Raw genomic sequence first — 26083 nt, 5'->3', positions numbered from 1 at the left:
TTTGTTTATTTTGCTGAATTTTCCATCAAAATTGCAAAATTGAAATGTTTAAGTTAAGCTTCTCTTAGGATTGCACCACCAGGAGACAAATAATTTTGACCTTTTCTGGTAGTATGACCACTGTGTGTGTAGCATAGCCCTCATCACACTGGAGGATATCAATGCTCCCTTTATTCTCTAACTCGCATTGTAATAAAGATTACCCAACAGCCACTGCTGGCATCGTCTAATCTTCACAGGGTAGAGCAAGGTGAACATGTTATATCTCCTCACTGTAGATCACATCAATCATCAGGTCTCTCTGCCTTGTTATGTAACACTGGGCTTTGATTGTAACACCACAGGGTTTTTTGTCCTCTACACCCTCATAAACACTTTGTCACTGTGACAATCCATGCATTCACATGTACAGATGTCGTGAAATGTGATAATTAACTGGGTGGAGGATGCCACATTTTCAAAATGACAACGATATAGGATGTAGAGGTTATGCGTTCATACATGCTCTGCCTTAGCGGACCAGTCTGGGTAACAAACCATAAAACCACAATGTCCCACTTTCAACTTGTGCATTGGATTCTGGATGAAAGTATTTGATTTGGCTCAAACACGGGGACCTAAATGTTGTAGTTTAAAATGACATGCTCTGAGTGAATACAATGTTCCCCAACTGAACCTAGAGATACTTCTCTTAGTATCAGACCTGTGGCCTTTTCAAATGAATAAAATGAACCTGCTTGGGAGCCCACACCACAAACCCATCCATGTAGAGACAATTAAATCAGTTAAATCCATCTGTTGGCTACCCAGGTAGAACACGTTCATAATCAGAGCTTTTGATTGTGTTACACGACAGGGCCTGAAGGGTAAGAGGGAGATGGGAGCTTTTTGAGTAAAATATAATCAAGTTATGTTGAGATACAACATCTCCAGCCTCTGCTCTTCTTTTCACTGTCCAATTTCCACTTGGTTGCAAATGTATTTGCAAGTTAATCTGGTTGTTGCACCGGGGAAGCATGTGTGTGATAGCTGAAATTAATGCACCTTATCAGATGAATTAGACCAGCAGACTCTTAACAATAGTTCCTTCGGAACATTCGCTGTCTGGTACACTTGGGCCTTTCATTAAAGACACCACACACTGAACACACTGAACTTTTATAGGGGGTTGCGAGTCTATTTACTTGTTGATAAAAGTTTTTAAATTGATAATATCATAAAAACATAACTGTCACTGTCACAAAAACTCACCAGTGTAGAACAAGTGAATGCTCCCATACTCAAAATAAAACATGTGGCACCACCCTCTACACAGGGATCAATCACAATCCTATACTTTATGTTCTGGCTTTGTTTTTTTTTTGCAAAGTAAGGTCACCGGAGCTCCTTGAAGAACCAACTTTAGGCGTAGTTTGGTAAGGTGGGGTTAGGTCAGGTCCTGTTAGATTAGTTAGATAGTTTAGCACTGATGGTTTCAAGGCTGGACGATGAGGAAATGTAAGAGGAATGTGAATGTGTGTGAGAGGTGGAGTAGGGTTCTTCCTCAAACTCAGCTGTTTTAAAGTCGCATGAATCTGCAAGGTTGCCTTGCAGGTCTTGTGTGAGACACAGGTCTTGTGTGAGACACACACACTTTAAGCGTGATCAGGTAGCTACTAATGTAAAAGCTGCTGATTGAGCACAGCTCTTGTGTCACGGTAACATATTGACAGCACATGTTTGCTTACAGTGTGCTCCAACCCCTCCGCAGGCTCTTTTCTCCCCCCACCCCTCTTTAACCCCTCCACAAGCCCAATGGTACGGTCCAGCTCCCGGTGACGTAAGAGCGTCTGACTTGACGGGATAAATACGGAGCTCTGCGACATGAGGCTCAGGCTGAACCATCAACACTCCGGGAGAGAGCGGGCTGCACCAGCGGAGCACAGAGCTAAAGATAAATAAAGCCACCTTCGAGGCGCTGCCAGTGAGAAGAAAAAGATCCTTATTAACGCCTAACATTTCGCACGAGCAGCAGCCACCGTTAGCCACGATGAACGGGCAGATGAATGGTTTTCATAACTCCCTCATTGACGAGGACTGCTTCTTGTTCACCTCGGAGTCTGTCGGAGAAGGACACCCCGGTAAGACCCGACACACCGGCCCCCTTTTTTTTTTTTTTTTATCAGTTTGTCTGACGAAAGTAGCGACATTTGTAACTGCTTTTATCATTTTGTTTGCCTCCTTAAAACATCACACTTTCACGTGTCGTGTTTTAATTAGTGATAGACTCGATAAAAATGAACATTTCGGCCTTTTCCGCTTCTTGAGTGCAGCTGGGCCGGTTTCACAAGAGCACGCGCTGCTAGCTAGTGTTAGCTAGCTAACCTTGGCTGAATAAATGATGCTGTCGCGGGTCTGACGCACCGACAGCAAACCTATAACTGTTCACTGATCACTGCAAACGTTATTTTAATGCTCTTCTTTATATAATGTTGTTCGTTTTTTTTTTCAATTGGTTGACGTTGTCTTTAACGTGCTGAACGGCTAATCTGTGGGAACGCGGGGCGCAGTGATCAGTAATGCTATCTGCCCGTCTTAGCTACAGTGGCTTATAGTTTATGTTTATATAGTCTATGAAGGTGTAATTAGCCTAATGTTTATCAGTTTATAACGCCTGCCTGCGTTCCCTGGTTGGTTGCGCGCGCTCCTTTAATCACCACATGTGCACATGCCGAAATGGCGACTGTTAAGAGGCTCTGAGCCACTCCCACTGAGAGCACGATGCTCGTCTTACCGTGGTAAACTGTGTCAGTGGATGTGTTCACTCCAGACATCTGGTAGTACTGCAGGTGTTCAGTGGTTTTTCGTTTTTTTTCCAGACAAAATCTGTGATCAGATCAGTGATGCAGTTCTAGATGCCCATCTCAAACAGGATCCTGATGCCAAAGTCGCATGTGGTAAGGCCTCCTTTTCTTGTCTCCAAGTTTATATTTGCTCTACTCAGATGTTTTTATATTGACCATCTTTCTTGCCTTCTACAGAGACAGTTGCCAAGACCGGGATGATCCTGTTGGCCGGTGAAGTGACATCACATGCCACCGTGGACTACCAGAAAGTTGTTCGAGACACCATCCGCCAAATTGGATATGATGATTCCTGCAAAGGTGTGGCATGTTGTTGTATTTCTAGTTTGATCCTTTCATTGAGCTGTCCGTGGTATTAATTTTAAGAACTGTGTCTTGACCTGCTATTGTCTGTTTCCTGCACAGGCTTTGACTATAAGACCTGCAATGTTCTTGTGGCCTTGGAGCAGCAGTCTCCTGACATTGCTCAGGGAGTTCATATTGATCGCAATGAGGAGGACATTGGAGCAGGGGACCAGGTCAGTAGCGGCAATCGACGCTTTGGTCGGCCACGTGTGTTCTGAAATTATTGACTATTGGTCCTTTTTATTCTCCTTTTTTTATTAAATGGAATGTGATCTTTAAACACGCGAGTAATTTTGCTTTTGCTCTGCAGGGCTTGATGTTTGGATATGCCACTGATGAGACGGAGGAGTGTATGCCTCTCACAATTGTCCTTGCCCACAAGCTAAATGCTAAGATGGCTGAGTTGCGTCGCAATGGCACCCTTCCATGGCTCCGACCAGACTCAAAGACACAGGTAAGAGCTGGCACACTTTCTGTAATTACTTTAAATTCTTATTTTGTTCGTGGGATGTAGACATTTATATTTTCACCTTCTTCGCAGGTTACTGTGCAGTACCGCCAGGACCGTGGTGCCATGCTTCCAGTGCGTGTGCACACAATTGTCATCTCTGTTCAGCATGATGAGGATATTTGCCTGGAGGAGATGAGAGATGCCCTCAAGGAGAAGGTCATCAAGGCTGTGGTTCCCTGCATCTATTTGGATGATGACACCATTTACCACCTGCAGCCAAGTGGGCGATTTGTTATCGGAGGCCCACAGGTAAATGTCAGCGGGTCTTGCTTTCAGAAGCTATTAAACCTGTGAGTTACCTACCGGTGTAACCTCTGGTCTTCCATCACAGGGTGATGCTGGCCTGACGGGACGAAAAATCATTGTTGACACTTATGGGGGCTGGGGAGCCCATGGCGGTGGTGCCTTCTCTGGGAAGGATTACACGAAGGTGGACCGCTCTGCTGCCTACGCTGCACGCTGGGTGGCTAAGTCTTTGGTGAAGGCTGAGCTCTGCAGGAGAGTGTTGGTCCAGGTGAGTGGCAGTTTCACAACCCAGCTGTTGTCATTCTAGAGAACAGGCCTGCACAAGGTCCCTACCTGAAGTTTTTTGTCTTTTTGTCCATGACAATGTAATTGTGTGTGTGTGTTGCATTAGGTGTCCTATGCTATTGGAGTTGCCCATCCCCTCTCCATTTCTATCTTCCACTATGGGACTTCCCATAAGAGTGAGAGAGAGCTGCTTGATATTGTGAAAAGGAACTTTGATCTCCGTCCTGGAGTGATTGTCAGGTAATGTATAGCCTCTGAAGCCACATGCTACTCAGTGAAATAGCAGCTTCCAGCTCCTTCCTGTGCCTTGTGTTTTTTTTTTTTTATTAATTTAATTTTTTATGTTGCCCCACCCAGTAAATTTAATCATTAATGTATTGTTAAACTTTACAGGGCCATTAAGAATTTCCATTTGCTTAAGCTGGCATTTGTTTGGCTTCTGTGTTTGCTATATCTTTCTACTTAATTACATGGCATATTGTCAAAGGATATTACACGTGGGCATTGGTGAGGGCAAAAGTCTAATTTATTGGGCTAAACATCTATGATGCTGGCATAATGAAGCCTTGTTGATCAGTTAGATAAGCATCCTTTTTTTGCAAAGTGATTTCCATCTGCAAGCTACAGTCAACACACTGCTCAGGGATGTGTGGTTGGCAGGGTAAGTGTCGAAGCTTCATGTGTTTCCCTCTTAACCGAGCTGGTCTGATGTTTGATTTATTTATTATTTTTGGTGGCTCTCTACACTCCCCACTGGCAAATGTGAGCACTATGCCTGTGTGAGTACGCATGTGTGCGTTTTGAGATGGCTGGATGTGACTGCTGTTAAATATGTTGATTATGTATTCTAGGGAGCTGGATCTGAAGAAGCCCTTGTATCAGAGGACCGCAGCCTATGGCCACTTTGGCCGAGACTCCTTCCCATGGGAGGTGCCCAAAAAACTCAAATACTAAACCTGTTAAGCTTTTCCCCCCAGGCTTGTTGGTGTATACTACAGAGAAGCCTCCAAGATTCCGGGGGGTGAAATGCCCTTTTCTCTCTCATAATGATTATCATTTAACACATGACTCCCTTTCTCACTCCACCTCCCTCCCTTTTGTCTTGTTACTGTTCTCTGCTGGTTGCAGCACCATACTGGGTCATAGGAAGCATGCCTCAGAAACTTGATGTTAAAAGAATTGGGCAGGTTCCATGAACTCATGCACCATAGTACTTGATGTCCTCCCAGGTCTTGAGGTTCCCTTGCTTCTCGTTGTGATAGAGCCTGAATAGCTACAATCAGTTCTCCTTTGGCATTCCACACTCGTCGATATCGTCAGTCTTGTATTCAGTGTCTTGGCGGTAGCATATTAGGCTATATGCAATACCCCTCTTAATTTACTGGTGCTACTGACGTAAGGAGTCTGTGCGACATCTGATATATTTTTTTTTTTTTCCATGTCCATTTTAGAAGTTTTAATTTGATAGATGGAGAGCAGTCCGATCTCGTATCTTCCCAGACTAGTTTAGCTTCTTTGTAACATTCCTCCTTTTGTCAATCTGGTACAATTCTTCCCTGACCCGGTGTTCTTTATCCTTTTTGTTAGCTTTATTCTCTTTGTGGAGGATGCTAGAATGGCACAAATTAGAATTCAAGGATTATTGCTATTTTCACAAAATGCTATGCATTGCAGGCTAAGGGGTGACCCAAATCCTAATTCAAGCTCTTAAATGAGCATAAAGCCGCAGATGCCCCTTCAGACCTTTGCTGTTTTCTGACGTAATACAGAAAAGTCAGAAGCTGCTATGTCACTGCTCTGGTCTGCAGAGGTATTGGGTATACTTGATGGCAATGGATACATTGGATTGTTTATGCATTGAAATTCAATTTTAAATTAGTCATTTTTTTAAATGTAGTTTCACTCGCTTTTTTATGGTTTGATGACTAAAGGCCCTTTACTCCTCAAGTATATTGATGGCAGGTGTAGCTACAGAGAAACCTGGTACCCATCTTTGTCCTTACAGGAGTGCATTCTTTGCCACAGAGTCTTATTGGCTAGGACTCAAACCTCAACACTATTTATTTGTTCTCTGAAACATGGCGTGGATACAGAGAAGCCAAGGTTTCAGAAGGCAGCTTTAGACACTCGGTTATTGAATCTTGAATTCCTTTTTGACTTGATCATTTTTCAGTGTGCCGCTTGAGGCTCCAGAGTGTTGTACAGAAAAGCTTTGGTCTGCCTCAGCTGGCTACTGTCAATGACTATTTTACAACCGTTTTTTATTTGTGGACTGTAGATGTTATTTTTAGGTGGGTCAGTTTGAAATCCCATTTAAAATGTTTGGAGCAGTTCTTTGGCTCTCACCTATCCTCACTGATGAAATGGCAACATTTGGTTGGTGTAGTACAGAGAAACCAGCCTTGTTTACATGGCCATAACGTGAGGGATAGAGTGTAAAGGTTTGTTCCCTTTTGACTACTCGGAAGTCATCCCGTTGGCTACAGTAAGTGTAAGAGTGCCTTTTCTATTTCCTCTACTCCCTATATGCTTTCCCACCCCCCCCCGCCCGCCCCTCCCCCTTCCAACATGCGTTCAACTTCCAGAGGAACAAGTAGCTCATACTGTAATGCTTCATGTCTAGACTGGATAGTTTCCTTATGCTCTGTAATAAACTACTCCTTGCAAATCTGTGCCGTTAATGTTCTTGTATGTTCATTGATATTTCACATGTGGGAATATGATAAAAGTGCCTGATGTGGGCTCTAATACAAACCACAGCTATTCACTCTGACATCTGTCAACAAACAAATCTCTTTTCCTTGGTATTTAGAAAATGAGTCAAATCCGAATATGCTGTGAAAGAGCCTATTCTCTTTTCCCTGTGGTCAAAGCACAACACGGCCAATGAGCTAATAGTGTCCAATACCAGCTATTGGAGGGTACAACGAACACCTCCCTAATCTACTTCATATAGTGTAAATTAAATTGCTTCGTGAAGAACTGGGCACATATTGCCTAACAACATTACAATATATTTAAATCTATAAATATCTGATCATCTTTTTAATGGCAGTCATTTAAAAGGCTAATAAAACATTTATTTCCATTCTTCCATTGCACTCTGAAATGTAGAGTGGCTTTCATTGAACTTTGAAGAGTAAATGGGGCCCCATACAGTAATTAGCCCCCAGGATAATACCGTCACATATAAGATGAAACGATGGAAAGTCTCCATTCACAAGTCACCATGTCTCCAAGATGGCCACCATTACACGGTTTGGCTAAAATCCACAATGACAGTTTGGCAAAGTTGATTTTCTGCAGATCTTAAATTACTGAACAATGTTAAACCAGACAACTGAGACCTGTTTCCAAAGGTGTTTTGTGTTGACAGCCAACATGCACTACACTCAAGTCTGTGATAGATTAACTGGAATTTCTCAAGATGGGTGTCTTCAGAGGGAAGGAGCTAGTCAGGTTTCAGGGCTGTGGGTGAGGTATGTTCCCTGCGCCTGGGGGTAGTGCTCACAGCAGAGATTGACCCCAAACCAAACCTCTTATTGGTGTCTGACAGCTGCCTTTACCTAAAAAAGAAAAGGTTAGTATACTTTTAGTGTGACAGCTAGAATAACTTCTGGAGATTAACGACACGGCCATCTGCTTTTGAGAAGGTAAATCTATTAACTTTTCCTGTTAAAAGCAGTAAAGTGGTATTTCTATTGTCGAGGTGGAGGCTGCTTCAAGTACGCCCCCCAGTTGTTTTAACATATTGATACCCAGTCTCCCCTGAAGAGCTTCATCCTTCTCTGACACCAAGCAAAGTTAATGGTGTCTTGAAAGTAATCCATCATTGCCCCAACTACCAAAAGCCCCTTTTAATCCGATTTCCAGACTGCTTCCAGTAAATGAGTCAACCTTATGCAAACTACACTGCATAAAGGGAAAAACTCACTTCTGCTGCAAAGCAACTAACTTTCAGAACACAGGTTGACAAGATGACTAAGCATATTTTTTATCCTCCCTGTCTTCTGTTGTATAATATTAGTGATACACCAACACAAAAGGCAACATGCACAGAACTCCTCTGCTCTGTTGGTGTTTTTGAGCATGGATTAAAACAGGTTCCTTGATTCTCACACATCTTAACATACACAAATAATATTGGTTTTAAAAACCAATACAAAGACATGAGACAGGTTACACACATTCACCTCAAAGTATCCCTGTACATGTACACTGTATGTTCACTTTGCTAGGTACAATATAAAAGGACACCTTAGAGTCTCAAGGTTTTGTCCTTTATACAGTTCAAGTGTTTGGGGCTAAAGGTCCAAATTAGGTGGGTAAGGCATAAACTAGTTTATTGTATTGTATTGTCATTTTGTTCTAATAACACAAGACCTCTGAGCGTGTGTTATTTGTTTCCCCCAACTCCCTAAGAGATGGGACTATTGCCTAAAATCATGTGGTTCAAATGACAGCTGTAGATTACAGGGTCAGCAGATGGTTGGAGCATTGATTTACAGTATTTATTTAGATTCTTTAGTTGAACCAGAACGTTTATTTAAAAAAAAATGTTTTCTCTGGCCATATTTTTAAAAGGATTTCAAAAAGGAGCTTTCACTGATTGCTTCTTCCAAAGATACGGCCTTCACAGAATGATTTATTGTCAATCCAAAATATCTGTAGGTTTTGAGGTTACATACCAAATCTTAACATGCAAGCAGATAATGGTTGACTTTCGTGATCAATAACCAAAGGCTGTGATGACATTTGTAGAAAAAAGTCTTTAGTAAACTTTGGCTAGATTAACAGAGGAGTCACAAGTGGACCTTGAATTGATAACAGAAGTTAGACATAACAGGACAGAAGTGCACACTGTGTGATTCTGGGGCCATTTGCACGGTACTCCAACAAGCGTATTTGGCACAAAGAGATGCTGGAGGCCTTGGTCATGGTGTAGCAAAACAATTGTAGATGTGGATGAAGGAAATAGAGCAAAGGGGAAACATGTGATACGGCATTTTTTCAAGTTAGACACTAAACCGAGCAGCAAAGGAATTGGGAACATGCAGACATCCAGTGATCTGCTGCAGCCTTCGGTCTCACCTCTGGTGCTGCAACACAATGCTCTTAGTTTAACTGTTACAGAAACATTTTAAGGTTTTGTGCAGCATCACGATACAATGAATGTATTCCTGAACAAACAATGGAAATATATTATAAATGTACAGTAATGTATAGCAGTAATGAAACAGAGTTTAGAAATATTTAGGAGAAGGTGGCACAGTGGGTGTAGAGACACTAAAAAACAGAATTCACAGATGAAGTAAACAGAAGGTAATCCTGCATGGTGTTCTGGTCCACATAAATAAAACCTTCAAATCCAGCTAATTCAACATGCTGCTGATTGAAAGAAAAATGTGTTACACCTCTTCTTAACCACAACGTACATTTCTGACGGCATTAAATCGTACTAATTACTAATCACGGGTCAGCTTGTTGTTGTTGCTGTTTTCATCAGGATTTGAATCAACAGTGTGTTCACTTTAGGATGATGACTGATAGCATTTAGGAAAATATTAGCCAATAGTAATACATAGTAGTAAAATTCAGTTTCCCTCAGCAGTAATGAAAGCATGCTTAAAATATATGCAGTCTTTTCTCCACACAAGGCCTCCCAGGCAACACAAACACACCCCAGGTTTACTGAAGGTTTGTGCAAAACAAATACCACATGTACAAATAATACAATGCAAAATTAACACAACTTAACACATGATTATCCGCAGTTTACAGATATTTGGGCCGATGGTGGTCTGTCGTATGTGTTTTTCTGACTCACAATGCTGCATTGGTTCTAAATACTTTCTTACATGTTATGATGCCAAACAACTAACTGTCTGTTGGTGAGTAAAAGTTTCAAAAATTGAATCTGGAATGTGTGTGGATTGCGTAAGAAAGACAAATAAAGATTAAATGAAATGCACACAAGAATGTAAGTTCTTCTCAGTGCAAGGCAAGTTTGAGCAACGCCTTAAGGGTGTAGCAACCTACCTGCAAGGGTAAAGCACCTACCTGCACATAAGACCAAAGGAAAATACAATCAAAGGAAATGTTAAACTGTAATATCAGTGATCTGTTTTCTTCTTGGTGTTAACAAATGAATCTTGTACAAACTAACTTTTCTGTTCTTCCTGTGACGCTACCGTATGTTTATTTCACATCCTGACTGAAACTCATTCAATCAGAGAGATTGTAGCATCAAATCCTGTTCGAGCACAGGATCTCTGGAGCCTTTTCAGGCTAGAACTGGTAATCCGATGAGCTTTTTCATTATAATTAGCTTTGTTACTGTGCCACACAAATCCTGCCAGCTTTCTAAATTAATGAGAGGATTTTGTAGTCTGCACATGTGGGTTGTGGTGTTTTATTGTTATGGAAACATGCGGACTTGTGTTTCAGGTACTTTTGCCTCCCATGGCAACAACACAGACTAAGATAAGAGGAAACATACTGAGGGAAAGTCGGTGAGAGGCAGAATCCATTTGTCTTACCTAAGTGCACTGGAATTTTGCATTGATTCACACCATTAGTTTTTGTAGCGTGTGTTATTTAATGTATAGAGGTGGGTCTTCATCCATGAAAAACCTTCCCACCTCCATGTTCCCTGTCAGAGTTCATTTAACATACATGTCCAACTATCACATTTTACAAATCTCCTGAATTATTATATCACAGGTAGAAAAAACACAAGAATCTACTTTTCTAAACCTTGCCTGCACTGAATGCAATTTTATGACCTCAAATAATGTCTGGAAGTGCTCCCTGCCTCTGACAGCCGACCCAGCTCAGTTTACAAAGTACATTACTGCAGTTACAGTATATCAAGCTGTGAGTAGTATTCACGCTCAAGTAACATCATCAAATTCAGACCTCGAGTCTCGTCTGCAGATTAACAACAGCAGCTGTGCATTTCCACGAGCACACTGGCTCAGTCAAACATCTATATTTAACTTTGAATGGTAGGGGGTTATGCTGGGGTTACACTTCTACAGCCTTGAATGGGCAACCGGCACAGGCGGAGGTTGTTTCAGCTGAAATGCACCGGGCTGAAATAATAAAAGTCTGGGAACTTGTTCCCTAGGAGAATCACACCACACACACACAGACTCAGTTTGCGAGGCAACAACGTGCCAAAGAAGCTTTTATTGGTGATGACCACCAGCATCAGTCTTTTGGATCTGTGTTATAAAGGTACCATTGTGTGGCACATACAGGCTTGATAAGGATTACAGTATTATGTCTTAGTTTCCCCATAACATGAAGAATTCTTCCCACAGCAAGTAGCTCAGAGGGCACCACCTGTGCTCTGTTCGCACAGGAGACCAAACAAAGCACCATGGACACCGAAACAGAGCACCATGTTGATACCAAACGCCGTTATGGACTGAGGGATAATGTCTTTGGGTGGCTTTGATTTTCTCACAGTCAGGGCACACTAATGAGCAGAGCAGTGTGGAGGGCTGTCACAGTGAGAAGGACAGAGGCAGGTCAGCTGGCTGGTTGAGGTCAGTGGGATTTCTTGTTAGGATTGGGTGTCAGCTGATGCAATATCAGGAGAGGCTTGCTGTTGCTCTACTGTACTTTAGCAAAAAAGTGAAATTAAAGCCTCACATTGCTCTTTTTTAAAAGTTGTTCTCCATGTTGTTAACATCGGTGCACTTTAAAGCGATGTTAGTTCAGAGGGTTTTCTTAAAGCAGCAGATTTTTGTGTGCTCTTTTTCCTGATTCACCACCAAAAAGAAGGAAACACTCAGCTTGACTAGTGATTTATTATGCTTTTTGCATTGGGTATGAGGGGAATTTACATTTGCTTTTGCTGCATTTGACTATTTCTTATAGTGAACCTCTCAATGTGGAATACAAATTTGTTTAGTCCTGCTTTAAAACAAAATTCAACCTTCCAACTTCATGTGGCTTTACTGTTGTACAGTACCAAATGTTGCACTACATGTTTTAAATATGTATTACGCGATGCAATAAAACATAATGAGCCATCTATATGTTGAGTATATTCAACCAGTTGTTCTTTGTTTGGAGCTTCTTATGATTTAGGTGTGTTGAATACATGACACATGACACACATCTCCTGTACTAATCATTAAAGAAGGTTACATTGGTACATTGGATTACAAAGGCAGCTTGGAATCAGCCTGCATCATTACCAACTCCACTGTTGCGCAGCTGTGTTTTTAGTAGATCTGGTGATGATCTAAAATTGTATCTTAACTGTTATTAAAGTGGAGTTTGACTCAACTTGTGATTCAAACCCAACCCTGCCTAAATTCTTTCAAATGGTGTGTAGCTTGCATCAACTGCATTACATCATTCGGCTGAGAAAATTTAAAGAGCCACATACAAAAACAGTCCAAAATGAGAATGTGAGGTAGACATGTTGATCCATACATACTCCAGAGTGTGTTTTGTGACATTAGATTATTGTGAGCATATCAAAGAAGAATATTTCAGTTTAGTTGCTTAAAAAAATACAAGCGAGTAAAAGACATGAGAGAAGTCGAGAGACAGTGCAAGATGATGTGCAGGAAGACTTGACCGTATCCCGGGGCTATTACAAGAGAGCAAACAAATTAGAGGATGTAAATATATTAGAGGATGTAAATATATACTGTATATATATACTTTTGGTCTACAAAGTACACATAACTCGGTAAACCAAGAGGGGCAAACAGAGAAATGGCCAGCAGATATTGCGTACTTAAACAGTGGAACTTTGTTTACAATATTTACATGTGTAAACTGTTGAAAAGTTTAATATCTCAATAAAGAAATCAAAATGAACAACGTGAGGTAGGCCATGATAAGATGATGAGTATCCACTGTTGAAGGAGAGATGTAAATTGAAGGGCTTGGCGAGGACATTGGGTCGCTGTGTGTATTTGAGCATCTACTGTCAGTGAGACAACAATTTTAATTCAAACGTACAAATTGTTCGTAAGAAAGAACAGATGGTTCAAGGTGGCTACAAAGATATCTCTGCCTTCTTCTAGCTAATATCACGCACAATTATTACAATTATTTATAATTGAATAGAGATGGAGATATATAACAACTAACATATTAGGCAATATTCACATGCACCTTGCGTGCCAGAACAGGTACTTCCTGGGGCTAGATTATAAAACAGCAGATTGTGCAATAAATAATACTGTTAATATGAAGCTACACTGAGGGGGTAAGGTGTGAAGATGTGAGCTGTGATTGGATCACTTAGAGCCAATTGAGCAACGGTGAACCTGGAGGTAATCTGATGGGCAGCAGAGTATAAAACGTGGGAATGTGCCCCCTCCTTAGAACTACACTCACATGCCAACAGAGGAATGAGAAACGAGCAGAAGGGGAGTGCCTCTGTTCCACCAATAGCATAGCAGAGATCGCTCCTCCTTGACATGGCTCTGCATAACACTTGGCCCGTCATGTGGTCAGAGGATGAAGTTTGCATATTTTCATGCATAAATGAAAACAATGAATTAATCTCCTACTATGGCGTGGATCAACTGCTTGTCTGTGCAAATGTCAGGTCCGCTCTGTTTTCCTCCACAGCCAGGAGACGATGGCGGAACTTTCTGTTTTCACCTTTCACAGTTCAGAAAGATTTGTCTGTTTATCCGTTTGATGGTGTGCCGACACAATTAACCTGTGCACCACTGCTGTTATCTAAGTTTCACTTTGTAACAACACATTTGTGTTACTCCTGTGTCCTGGGGCTATTCTGTTAATGCTTGTGCTCCAGAGCCTGACTCACTGAACCTCACATTGATCTTGAATTAGGTGTCAGTCTTGTGTCTTTAGAGACTTTAGAAAGAGGAGGGTTAAATAACACCCCTGGCTGATTGCTGAGTTGTCCTAAATTGAAAAACAGGTTAGACAAAATTGAGTCACACACGCTTATCACAAACTAGTCCTCCAGGTTGGAGGATGGGAAAAGAAACTAAACAATGGTGATACCACAACAGGCCATGATCAACAGAAAACCTCTTGTGGTACTGAGAGGCTGCTCTTTGCACATTTTTAAAGTCCTAACATGAAATTTTGCAATGTCATATAAAAATGAAGTTCATAATCAGTATGTGGCACTGCAAACAAGTTTTAATCAAGTTTGAAACCTCATTTGTGATTGTAGTTATGTGCTTAGCAGCATGTCTCTCGGTTTAGTCGAGAGTGCACAGACACAAAAAACTGTGCCTGACTAACTTCTCATCTCCTGTATAGAGTCCAAGAGGTGCTCATTGATAGACAAGCAGCACCCAATGTTATAAGCCAGTGATCCTGCAAATGCAAGATTTAGTTCTCCAGTCTCTGCCCGTTGAGTAAAAAGTGGTGCAAGTTCAACAAATACTGCCTAAACTGTCCTCACCCACAGGACTATGAGACACTTTAGAGTAATTGGCAACACGCTGTTATGGACAAAAGTCTCATTTGACACAAAAGAGCTCAAACGCTGATTCATGCTGCCACCTGCTGAGCACAGAATGTGAAGCACTTCTATCAGTCCACTGAAATTGATGCTGTACTTTGTCCCAATATTAAATGTATTCCCACCAATACATGTTTCAGGATGGAAGTGATCAAATCCTGTAAAAAAGTATTAATCCATGCTTTTACAACAAGAAAAAATTTGCACATTTTATGGCTGTTCATGTCTAAAGTGCACACCCAGACACACTCGGACAATAATAAATGGCTTTTATTTATATGTCATTTATATGTAAAGAGTTGTATCCTCGAAAAATATTACAGTATCAAAAATAAAAATATTTCAACATCCCAAAATAAATTAGAATACTGAAAAGAACAAAAAACAGTTGCCACACTGACACGTTATCATGGCTACATTCACTAAACTCAAACAAAACTACACTCTCACATATCTAAACACAAGATCGCTGATGGACTGATGTTCTGTTCACAGCATTTTACCAAAAAAGTATAAATCTTGTTTATAAAAACTAGATCTTTGTAAACACAACAAACACAGGACATGTTCAATGGAGGAGCAAGGTTAACAGAGTTCTCTGTCACAGAGTACATTCTCCTTTCTGATATTAACCGTTAGAGAGCAACAACATCATTTTATAGGTCCAATAAACTTGAAGGTGTACAAATTATCCCTAAAATTATGAATAAGGGTATGAGGTAACAGTCCAAGGTGAGTAAATGTGGTAAACATGAACCTGACAGTTAACTCCCAACCATACAGTCTACGATAAGTGCTGTTTCTTCTCCTTTACAAAGCAGGAGACGGCTCGACTGTGGGTCATCATATTGGATCTCTGCTGACAGTCATTGTACATGGTCCCAGGATCCTCATTATACCCCCAACAGCATTGATGCTTTGAAGGAGCAGCAAACTGCAAATGAAGTATTGCTTCTCTGCGCGTGTAGCCCCTCTGTCTTTATAATCCACTGTTTTAGAATATAACTCAGCGCTTGTCTCGTCTTTTGTCCATTTCCTTTCGAATTCGAGCCTCTAGAGCTGCCCTCATGGCTGAATCCAGGATGTTCTTCTCTGCAACACGTTCCACCACCTTCTCAGGCTTATCCTCCTTTAGAAACAGAGAGAACACGCAGGAATTAAGACCAAAGCACAGTAAAATGGGCCAATGAGACAAAAACGTCAGCCAAGGGGATTTGTATTAACCTTGTGCACAAGGAAGGAGGTAATGGTACCAGAGTCCGCCTGATAGTCGAGCCAGAAGAGTTCGGTTCCATGGGTCTCCGTCTCTGTGCTTGACCCACTCTCGTTCCACTCTTCAGCCTCAGCGCCGACTCCTGGCTCTGACCCATCTGGAAAATGAGCACCATATGCATATTCTCTTCACTGGACCTTGTGGATTTAGCACAAACGTGACAACAAATTGCATCAAACTTACGTCTGCGTCGAGGATGGTACACTTGGATATCGGGTCTCCGGGGTCGTCTCGGGGTTGTGGTGTGCCTCCGCCGCTGGAGCTCTTTGGCTTGCTTCACCTCTTTATCATAGTCATCTCTTCAAAATGACAAGAAAATAACATTTATTATTGCCTGGCAGTGTACAATGTACCATATGTGTTTAAAAACAGACGCAGTGCAGCAATAAGTTAATCTTGTTCCTGTTCAACTGCAGTTGCTGCATAAGTTTAATAAATTGCAAACACTGTTATACAAAACAAGTGTAAGGATGAGTGTAAGCTTCTTCATTGCAACCCCGTTCTTTCTCTACCATTCAACATAAGAGTAGTAAGTCAATAATAATTATCTATTTTCCATATACTTGCTTTAGTGAAATGCACCGTCAAGGACAAATCAATGTTTAACATTATCAAATGCATAGTTGTCTTCATTCAGCTATGATGTGTCAGTGACTAGCAAGAAAGGCACGTTTTATTTGTAGTCTCTTAAAAATCCAATCCAAAGTACCAACCAAAAACAAAACATGGAAGAAATATCGTGTCAAGTGTGAGGTAAAATGTGTTGTAGCTACTTCTTATCCCTCCATCAAGTATGTCTCATGTCCAGCCGAATCATTTCGACTATTAACTGGAGGCCAACTCTCCATCCGACTATGCAGTTAAATGCTGTTTGGCTCCAGTGACCTAAAATCAAGAATGAAGGATAAGTTTGGCCAGTGGGCCTGTGCGAGTTTTCCTTCTTATGTTCACTTTGAGCGTAAAGGTAGATGTAGTTGTCATTACCTGCACTACCAATCAACCTTCACTCACCACCAGTTAAACTTCTACTAACAATGTTGTGGTAGCAGCTCTAGATATTGTGGCTAGGTGTTGCTACTGCTGGCTAACACTGGCTAACGGTGGTTTAGGAAATCACCTAGCAATCTGGTTCCTCCGGATATGGTGCAGGAAGCCGTGGCTCATATCCAAACGGCCCCCAGGTTTGTATTTAAGGTCATGCGCTTCATCGTCTCTTAAAATATCCATTTCAACAAACAGGTCCAACACGATAACAGTACTTGTGAGCTAATAACGCTAATGGTTGCAACAAGTCTCAGTCAGATCCAGAGACACTGACAAAAAGCTACATGCTAGCTAATGGTAAGTTGTTGTCCAAAAGTAACACTCCCGGAGTTCAAAAATTAACAACAGCTAAAAATACACATGGTTTTCAATGTTTAACCACCCAAAATATAAAGTTACCATAAATTACAAAACTAACAAGAAAGAAGTCATATTATGTCATTATAAGGTCAGCTAGTTATCACATCGTTTTGGCACTGACCGGATCAGAATCGAAGCAGCTAGCCTCAAACTCCGGGTTAGTTTTTAGTCTGCTATTTGGCAGTTGCGACGCACAACCACCGCGAGTTTTAACGCGCGGTGCTCGACCCATTCATCTATCTTAAGTAAAGTTATACCGTCTCTGTTGTTTAAACATTAAGCTCGCTGCAATGGTGTCTCTGAAGCGAGAAAGGGAGGTTGAGGTGGACGACGACGACGACAACGAAGACGGTGGTAAGTTTATTTACTTCTAGCGGCTGTGCTACCTTTGGTTAGCCGGTAGCTAATGCTGCTAACTTAGATGCCAGATAAAAGTGGATTCAGTTTTGTTCGGAGGTCGAGTCTCATTCATTCACACACTGGTGGGTCAACGAGAATCGCTATGCTGTAGTTTTATCTCGTTTAAACAAATGTACCAAACCTCTAATTCACTCTGTGTATTAAATGTAACATCTCCCAGCAACAACCTAAATGCTAGGTCCACTAGCATGACTAGCTAGCTTATATTCAACTGATACAACGCGTTCTGGTTTGACTGTTTATTTTCTTCGCTTCATGTCGCAGTGGCAGCCAAAATAACGCGAGGGAAAGTAACAGAGGACCGGAGAAGCCGTCACTGTCCTTACCTTGACACCATAAACAGGCAAGATAACGTTGAGTGTGGATGGCTAATGTTTGTGCTAAGTGCTAGTTAGCCCTGTCCTCTTCTGGAGATCCGCAACTGATCCTCAGTTCTGTGTTTATATCCATCAGGAGTGTGCTGGACTTTGATTTTGAGAAACTCTGCTCCATCTCTCTCTCCCACATCAACGTCTATGCCTGCCTTATATGTGGGAAATACTTTCAAGGTAGGTGAATTATCTGACATTTTACCTTTGGACAATTTGTTGTGCTCGGACTGATTTACACATTTAACTTCTTTCCTTGCAGGTAGAGGTCTGAAGTCCCACGCTTACACTCACAGTGTGCAGTTTACCCATCACGTGTTCCTGAATTTGCACACTCTCAAGTTTTACTGTCTGCCAGACAACTATGAGATCATAGACTCTTCACTAGAAGACATCACGGTAAGTAAAGTTGTGGTGTTTCAGGCTGATTGCATGTTCTTATATCACTTAAATGTCGAAGTAGCTTTCATGTTCAGTGCTATCCAAACCAACATCCCACAGTGTTGTTATGCTTAGTGCTGAGAGGTAACTAATAAATGTAGTGTCGGTATTGTGCTATAAATTGATACATTTTAGAGTCTGTTAAATCAGGATATAAATGAAATGGCATCTGACCGTGGTCTTAAACGATGCGTCACAGTAAAGCCATACAATATTCAGATTCTGAGACTGCGTAATGCACAAGTTGTTATTTTTTGGACACTTGAAGTATCTCATTATCAATAGTAAGGTACTGAGTGAAAAATACTGCACTGCAGAAACTGTAATTGTGTGTTAGTAATGTGTCAACACTTTCTCTACAGTATGTGCTGAGGCCGACTTTCACCAAGCAGCACATTGCAGGGTTGGACAAGCAGGGAAAGCTGTACAGAGCTTACGATGGTACGACCTACCTGCCAGGCATTGTAGGGCTCAACAACATCAAAGCCAATGACTATGCCAATGTGGTGTTACAGGTATGAATGACTACCAAAGTGGGCCTCATCTGGACTTGATACAGCTTTTGAATAATCTCAACAATTTGATATTTGTGTCTTGCTCCTAGGCTTTTTCCAATGTTCCACCTTTGCGAAATTACTTCCTGGAGGAGGAAAACTACAGGGGAATCCGCAGGCCACCGGGGGACATCATGTTCCTCTTGGTGCAGAGGTTTGGTGAGCTGATGCGCAAACTTTGGAATCCAAGAAACTTCAAGGCCCACGTGTCTCCCCATGAGATGCTGCAGGCAGTGGTGCTGTGCAGCAAGAAGAACTTCCAAATTACCAAGCAAGGTAATGCTTTAGTAGCCAGAATTTTTAGTACTGTACTATATTAAGTTCTGCAGATCCCAAGTAGGATTTTAAGACACGCTGCCTTATGGAAACCAGGTTGTGGTGCTGATCGACTGTTTACTGTTCTGCAGGAGATGCTGTGGACTTCATGACGTGGTTCTTGAATGCGCTGCATGGTGCTCTAGGAGGCACAAAGAAAAAAACATGTGAGTACAGGGAGAATCATCAAAGGGGTTGGATTCCTAATTGTTAGGTCGTGATATAGTGAATTTTTAAGTTTTTAATCTAAATTTTAGATTGTTTTTTGCCACATTAATAGTAAATGTGTTATGCTGAAGAGTTCCCTTGAATACAGCTTTTGAGCGAATGTAAATTATACTTGCATTTTGTTTATTTAACTTTGGTTGAATTTAATTTACAGTTAACATTTTGAACACGTGAAATAAAGAAATATATTAATTATTAGAAAAATGTGAAATAAACTCTCTCCTCATTCCTCTGTCTGTCCTCATAGCAATCATTACAAAAGCATTTCAAGGCTCCATGAGGATCTTCTCCAAGAAGCTTCCACACCCAGATTTAGTAAGTTTCCTGTAATGTTGTTAGATGATTAATTAACACCTGGAATATTATTCATTGTTAATGATAGAATAGCTCATATTTATTCATGAATTATTTATAAATGATGTGATCAAAGGGTATTGTAGATAGTGATATGCTTAAAAGCTTTTCCTTTTTGCTTATTTTGGGTCAAAATGAAGGTTAAATCAAAGCTGATTTTTGGCACTTAATTTTATAAAAGGCTCTCTCTGATTAAGCTTGATTTTGAGGTGTCTACCATTTAGTTTCTCTGAGACAATCTTAAATACTTGGAACTATGCTTTGAAGCCTCCCAAATGAAAAGCAAAGTCAGGAGGAATAGAAATAGTCTAAAGTGACTGAGGACTTTATGTTGTCCAGATGAAAAGGCAAAGAGCAAAAGAGTCTACATGCTGTCAAATCAAACTTTGCTGACAGCCAGTTCATGTCTTTCTGCAGCTGCCAGAGGAGAAAGAGGCATTGCTTGTGACAGAGGAGTACCAGGAGCAGATGTCTGAGTCCACCTTCTTGTTCCTGACCCTTGACCTCCCAACAGCTCCGTTGTACAAGGATGAGAAGGAGCAGCTCATTATCCCACAAGTCCCTCTGTTCAACATCCTGGGGAAGTTCAATGGCAGCACAGAGAAGGTACAGACTCATTCGCATCGTCTTGTCTTAAATAAAACATGTTAAAAAAAAAATGACTTAAAGGAACATTTCAACACAGTAATCTTTACAGAGAAGCCTTGGTGGTGATGAGTATTTTTGGCCCAGGAACTGGGTGAATTCATTCTGACATAGTCACATCTAAAACAAAATGTGTAATTATTGCAACAGTGTTTTATAGATGTTTTACACATTTCAATTGAGCACTAAAAATATTTATGCACACTTTCCTGTCTCATTGTCATTCAGGAATACAAAACCTACAAAGAGAATTTTCTCAAAAGGTTCCAGCTGACCAAACTGCCTCCATACCTCATCTTTTGCATCAAAAGATTCACCAAGAACAACTTCTTTGTGGAAAAGAACCCCACAATTGTCAACTTCCCGATCACGTAAGTGCTGTTCACACTCTGCAATTACGTAGCCTTGATCAAAGTCCCTGACAGAACCATGAAGTGCATGTTCATCACAGTAATGAATGGTAATAATTATTGTTACTATTATTATAAGTCTTGTCGGAAGTGATGACACGCACGTGTTTATTTTGTCCTCAGTGTAAATATTCACATGTTCATGTTGTCACTTCAACAGGAATGTAGACCTTCGTGAGTACCTGACAGAAGAAGCTCAAGTTACAGAGAAGAACACAACGTATAACCTTGTCGCCAACGTAGTGCATGATGGGAAACCCACTGAGGGAGCGTACAGAATACACGTTCTTCATCATGTAGGTTGCAGTCAGATATTTCTGAACGTTTCTTGATTTTGTGGTGGCATTACTACAAACAACCTAACAAACGCATTAAGTAACATTTGACAAAGCCAATGTTATGTTACTATGGGTTTAAATGATGTTATGTGTTTAATCAGGGAACTGGGAAGTGGTATGAGATGCAGGACCTGCAGGTGACTGACATTCTCCCTCAGATGATCACACTGTCAGAGGCCTACATCCAGGCAAGTTCTCCCACACATGCTGTGAATGCTGAAAAAATGAACATGTTGTCTGATGGGATTCACACCAAACTCATACATGTTTCAGATTTTAAAAGACAAGTCTACAATACCACTGAAAGCTGCAGCCTTTGATTATGGCATAACTAATTAACTTGTAATACTAGGGAGCAATTGTAGTGATTTTACATTCATAGATGATAGGCCAGTGTAACTGTTTACAACATACAAGTTCCTTTCCTATCATAGATAAATAAAACATGTAAAAAATTAAATTTATCGGGATTTTGAACAGTGATATAAACACATTTCCCTTAGTGTAAAATGCCTTTTGAAGAGCTGCTAAAGGGAATTTAATTAATTCTCTCTGTTCTACCATATAGGACCTTTAAATCATTGTAAAGTAAAACGGTCTTTAAACCTAAAAAGGAGACGTAGATTTGCAAAGTGCTCATTTTTGTAACATATCTTTTTTTTCATTGCTCTACTAGATCTGGAAGAGACAAGAGAGTGACGATGACACAAACAACCACACAGGGGTGTAAGTGAGACAGTATTTCCCTCAAAGTGCTGCCACCATTTTGGAGATGAACTGGGTATTTACGTGATTGAAATGAACAAAATGTTGAATGAGAGTGACAGGAAAGTGTCCAGACTTTTTGTTCATAGCCACAAAAAAGGAAATAAATGTAAATGTCTTTTTCACTTTTTTATCTTTTTATTATGTGGTTATTATGACTTATTTCTGTCTGTATGTTAAATTTCAATGTAGTTTTAGGAGTTTGTTGTGAGTATGTGGTTTGCTCCAGGGGTCATAAAACAGCAATAACGATACAAAAGATGCAGCTTTGTTGGGAAGTCAGTTGTCCAATCAGTCTTTAATGTATACTGAGCGGTCATCCCAAGTAATAATGGACAATATTTTTACATTTCCATATACATACAGCAACACACTGGATAACTGTTCACAAACCTGTTAACTCCTGCAGAGACTGATGTCTCATACTGAATCTGGAATATTTCATGATGAATATTTATTGCAGATTGACTGCAATAGAATTTGAAATAATAATAAAAAAAAGCCAGTGATCAGTGCACTAATTTAGAAAACTTTACGAGTTGATCAGTGGAATTATACATTTGTAAAAAGAGAGCTCTTCTTGCAGATGTTCTCTGAGCTGCAGGCAGCTTGGTTTACTCCTTCCACATGTATTTCTCACAGTAGGCCTGGTTCTGCAGACAAAAACAGAGAAATGGGTTTTGAAACAAATCTAAATTATAGGGGAGATACTTATGTGCTTAAATGGTGTGTAGTCCTTTTAAGGGAGAAATAGGTTTTCAGTGCGTCTTCAGCCAATTACTTAAATTCTAAACATTTTCAAAGACAAAATTGTGACGTCTAATATCAGTTCTGACTGGCAAAATCATTAAACCCTCATGCCCGCCAAGTTCTCTGCAGAGAGACCATATTGACTCTCCATGCAGACCCTGACAGTTGTCTTGCTTGATTACTATAAATATATACTCAATTATCATGGAACTAAACATTGAGAACAACCTTGAATCAACAGCTTAAAATTCTACAAAAGAGAAGCTGGACACAATGTAAGAGGAAGAACAGCTGTTAAGGAAGGTGAGAGTTTATCAAACTCTCTCTGATGGCTGTGAAAAGTGACCTTTATATCACTTTTACCAGCTACATGAGCAATTATACTGACATCAACTTACACCACACTTCTGAGCAGTTTGAATGTCTTTGCACCAGTAGCTTGGTCCCCAAGAACAACGATTCTTTCCCAGCGGCTCCACCTTCCTCGAGGCACCGCACAGATCCGCTCTCTGCAAGACAGATGAGACAAAAGGTCCCCAGTGTGAGACGTGTTCATGAGTGGCTACACTGTGTTCACAATTGGTGCTGCATGGCCCAGAGACGCCCTGTTGAATATTATTAGAAAATCAACTAATGTTTCTACATTTTTTGGTTTTCTGCAAGTGATGGTAAACTTCATGTCAGTCAGTGTGCTAACGTAAACCCCTGTGTAGATAAATACCATTTACTGCACACAAATCCTTGTGTGGATCTGTAATACTGTGTGAAGACTGGATATAAATTCCTCTTTGTGAGACGGGCCATTGTACGTGTGCATGTGTTCATTCTTACTTCGCAAGCATGTGGAGCGTCCATCTGGTTTCCCAAAACCTTCTGCAGTCGGAAGCCATAGATGTTGGTGAAGGCCTCACACTGAAAAGAGCGTGACAGTTTTTATCATGCATCTTTTCTTAGTGTGACTTTTTTTTAATTGCTTAAATCACTTTATCACTGTAAACTTTAAGCAATAAACAAGGAGAGTCAATACATTCAAATGTATAGAGGCATATAAAGAAAGGGTATGCAAGGAGAGGCATAACTACATTAAGATGTTGGTCGGTTCAAGCCGTTATAGTGATGTGTGAAGGATTTTGTCAGTCAGGAGTTCTGCAGTACTGCAGTGTTAATAGAAGCTGAGGGTCAGACCTTGGGGATGGCATTGGGGTGATGGACACACACAGACTGGAGGAAAGAGGAAGTCTGAGGTTCAGTGGAGTTGGGACCCAGGTGAAGTCTGCTCAGCACGGCCAGCGTGCGGCACGACTCGCAGTCCGAGGGGAGGAGCACGTCTGGGTAATCAGCAGTGTTAAAAGTGTTGGTGCAAGTGTGAGGTTCGGGTCAAACCAATAAACAACAGCCAAATGTATTCAATACAAACATGTGACTGACCTGGAACATGCTGCTCCTCGAACCAACAGAGGTGCAAGAGAGAGCATATTGTGTGAGGAGCGGCAGACGATAAGAGGAATTCGACTATCTGTGTGCCGTATTTGTCGACGAAGTCATTGCATTCATCCATATAACTGTGCGGTATGAGATCGCAGACCTCGTCCATGAGCTTCATTAAAGCACCCTGCAGGGCAAGAGAGAGAACTTGGTGGCTTATGTGCGATATGATGTACGCTAAGCGATAAGCTGCTGATGTGAATAAGAGTCACCTCAGTCATATTTTTGGGCAGCAGGGTCTCCAGTTTCCTGATAACTAACAAACACAGGCTGCAAACTGGGCCGAACTGCTCCTAGGGAGAAGAGCAGATTGAGGACTGTTTATAGCAAGAAGCATAAAAAGCTGAATTTCAACATCCGTTTTAACATTCACTTCTGCTGTCTCTTGCTCACTCTGGTGCCGGTGGCTGTGCTGAGTGCAGAGCTGGATGTGTCTTTATCAGTGGCGTGGTGGGGTAGTTTCAGCAGTTCCTCCTCCATGTGAGCAGCACAAAGTCCAAAAACCTTACAGGTCTCCCCCGGTTTCTACATAAACATGTTACTTTGCATTAAAGGTCAACATAGAAAGTTAAAGTATTTATTCTGTTTCCACAGCCTGAATAGAGGCTAAACTCACCAGCTGACCAGGCGCTTGCTGCAGGACTTTTGGCAAATAAGTCTTAACCTGTGAATCACACTCTGATGCCTGCTCTCCTGGGAGGCGTTGGCACAGAGCATGCAAGGTTTCATATACAATCTCCTGTAGGAGCACAGTAGTTAGTGTATTGTCTGGTGTGGCAAAGATACTTGACTGTTAACTGTTTTTCTACACAAATGGACACCAATTTAACTATTTATCTGCAAAGTACTAAGCAAAACAGCTTGACAATCTTAAACGTATGAGATGAAAGTCATATTTTTACACCCTGACATTTCAATATTGAAATTTCTCTCTCCTCTTCTCCTTCCATCTCATTATAAACATCCATTTTTAAGTTTAACTTAACAAAACATTGCAGGAATCACAGCTGTGGTAGGCAGTTTCACTTTCAACCAATGCCACAAAACCCTGGCCCATGCACACAGTGGTCAGTTAAGGGAAATGAAAGCGAAACTGCAGTGAGCGAGGAGTCACCTTTGAATCTCTGCTGGAAATCATGTTTTCAGACAGCTGGACGATCTGGTTGCATTCTGAACAGAAATCCAGTGTCTGACAAGGAGAAGACACAGTGAGAAGATCATTTAGGCCTCGAGACGTCCATGCCAACACAATGAGTTGTCTGTTTTCGTGCACTTTTTATAAACTGATGTAATGAAATGTGGATCGACCACGGTGGCAAAAACATCTTTAATAAACACATGAAATGACTTGTGCTGTTTTCAACACCTGCAAAAAGAAAAAGTGACTTTGCCATTTTTATTAAAATAAGGTTCAGTGTGTGGATTTATGTGAATGCATTATTTTGAAATGACTGTAGTTCACATATTAGTGCGCTGAAACATTTGACAAACAGTGATAACATTAGGAAATAAAAGTCAGGCTTACCAGAGCTTTCTGCTCGGTGGATGACATGGGCTCTATGATGAACCTGGTGTCCCCTTTAAATCCCCAGAGAGGAGGAGAGAGGACGCAGACAGTGATGG

The 26083-nt window shown here is 41.0% G+C and overlaps 4 protein-coding genes across 5 annotated transcripts; 2 read left to right on the top strand and 2 right to left on the bottom strand.

Moving 5' to 3' along the window:
- The first annotated feature begins 1979 nt into the window (after positions 1–1979).
- Positions 1980–6902, top strand: LOC139203790 (S-adenosylmethionine synthase). Its single transcript, XM_070833671.1, has 9 exons — positions 1980–2120; positions 2859–2936; positions 3021–3143; positions 3249–3361; positions 3499–3642; positions 3730–3948; positions 4031–4213; positions 4337–4470; positions 5082–6902. The coding sequence occupies exons 1-9, from the start codon at positions 2030–2032 to the stop codon at positions 5182–5184; spliced, it is 1188 nt and encodes a 395-aa protein (XP_070689772.1). The 5' UTR covers positions 1980–2029; the 3' UTR covers positions 5185–6902.
- An 8164-nt stretch (positions 6903–15066) lies between these two features.
- Positions 15067–17299, bottom strand: LOC139204252 (UPF0561 protein C2orf68 homolog). The gene is made up of 4 exons (XM_070834235.1): positions 17101–17299; positions 16167–16282; positions 15935–16080; positions 15067–15839 (listed from the first exon to the last, which is right to left on the bottom strand). Exons 1-4 carry the CDS (start codon positions 17208–17210, stop codon positions 15717–15719), a joined length of 495 nt encoding a protein of 164 aa, XP_070690336.1. The 5' UTR covers positions 17211–17299; the 3' UTR covers positions 15067–15716.
- Positions 17272–22350, top strand: LOC139204249 (ubiquitin carboxyl-terminal hydrolase 39-like). 2 transcript variants are annotated; one of them, XM_070834231.1, is made up of 14 exons: positions 17272–17324; positions 17669–17741; positions 18072–18150; positions 18261–18359; positions 18442–18574; positions 18979–19131; positions 19221–19446; positions 19578–19652; positions 19961–20028; positions 20485–20673; positions 20941–21083; positions 21283–21418; positions 21562–21648; positions 22137–22350. In XM_070834231.1, the coding sequence occupies exons 1-14, from the start codon at positions 17322–17324 to the stop codon at positions 22188–22190; spliced, it is 1518 nt and encodes a 505-aa protein (XP_070690332.1). In that variant the 5' UTR covers positions 17272–17321; the 3' UTR covers positions 22191–22350. The 2 variants fall into 2 exon arrangements, with proteins under 2 accessions (XP_070690332.1, XP_070690333.1); XM_070834232.1 differs by lacking the exon at positions 17272–17324 and having other exon boundaries at positions 17589–17741.
- A 178-nt stretch (positions 22351–22528) lies between these two features.
- LOC139204250 (prosaposin-like) lies at positions 22529–25630 on the bottom strand. Its single transcript, XM_070834234.1, has 9 exons — positions 25575–25630; positions 25077–25199; positions 24854–24985; positions 24673–24753; positions 24404–24587; positions 24161–24303; positions 23807–23887; positions 23374–23484; positions 22529–22878 (listed from the first exon to the last, which is right to left on the bottom strand). Exons 1-9 carry the CDS (start codon positions 25596–25598, stop codon positions 22840–22842), a joined length of 918 nt encoding a protein of 305 aa, XP_070690335.1. The 5' UTR covers positions 25599–25630; the 3' UTR covers positions 22529–22839.
- Positions 25631–26083: the final 453 nt, after the last annotated feature.

Source organism: Pempheris klunzingeri, chromosome 7 (genome assembly GCF_042242105.1).
Source record: "Pempheris klunzingeri isolate RE-2024b chromosome 7, fPemKlu1.hap1, whole genome shotgun sequence".
Classification (NCBI taxonomy): domain Eukaryota; kingdom Metazoa; phylum Chordata; class Actinopteri; order Acropomatiformes; family Pempheridae; genus Pempheris; species Pempheris klunzingeri.
This window is presented reverse-complemented; position numbering and strand designations above follow the sequence as displayed.

Bases quoted from the DNA above. Each gene is read 5' to 3' on its own strand.
- LOC139204249 (XM_070834231.1), top strand. The intron at 20,029-20,484 runs GTAAGTTTCCTG...GTCTTTCTGCAG, and splicing joins AGCTTCCACACCCAGATTTA to CTGCCAGAGGAGAAAGAGGC. The intron at 20,674-20,940 runs GTACAGACTCAT...ATTGTCATTCAG, and splicing joins TCAATGGCAGCACAGAGAAG to GAATACAAAACCTACAAAGA.
- LOC139203790 (XM_070833671.1), top strand. From the start codon at position 2,030: ATGAACGGGCAGATGAATGGTTTTCATAACTCCCTCATTGACGAGGAC. The intron at 3,362-3,498 runs GTCAGTAGCGGC...TTTGCTCTGCAG, and splicing joins ACATTGGAGCAGGGGACCAG to GGCTTGATGTTTGGATATGC. The intron at 3,643-3,729 runs GTAAGAGCTGGC...CCTTCTTCGCAG, and splicing joins GACCAGACTCAAAGACACAG to GTTACTGTGCAGTACCGCCA.
- LOC139204250 (XM_070834234.1), bottom strand. From the start codon at position 25,598: ATGATTTCCAGCAGAGATTCAAAG. The intron at 23,485-23,806 runs GTAAGAATGAAC...TCTGTCTTGCAG, and splicing joins ACGCTCCACATGCTTGCGAA to AGAGCGGATCTGTGCGGTGC. The intron at 22,879-23,373 runs GTAAGTTGATGT...TTTTGTCTGCAG, and splicing joins AAACTGCTCAGAAGTGTGGT to AACCAGGCCTACTGTGAGAA.
- LOC139204252 (XM_070834235.1), bottom strand. From the start codon at position 17,210: ATGGATATTTTAAGAGACGATGAAGCGCATGACCTTAAATACAAACCT. The intron at 16,283-17,100 runs GTGATTTCCTAA...GTCATTTTGAAG, and splicing joins CGGAGGAACCAGATTGCTAG to AGATGACTATGATAAAGAGG. The intron at 16,081-16,166 runs GTAAGTTTGATG...CTCATTTTCCAG, and splicing joins GTACCATCCTCGACGCAGAC to ATGGGTCAGAGCCAGGAGTC.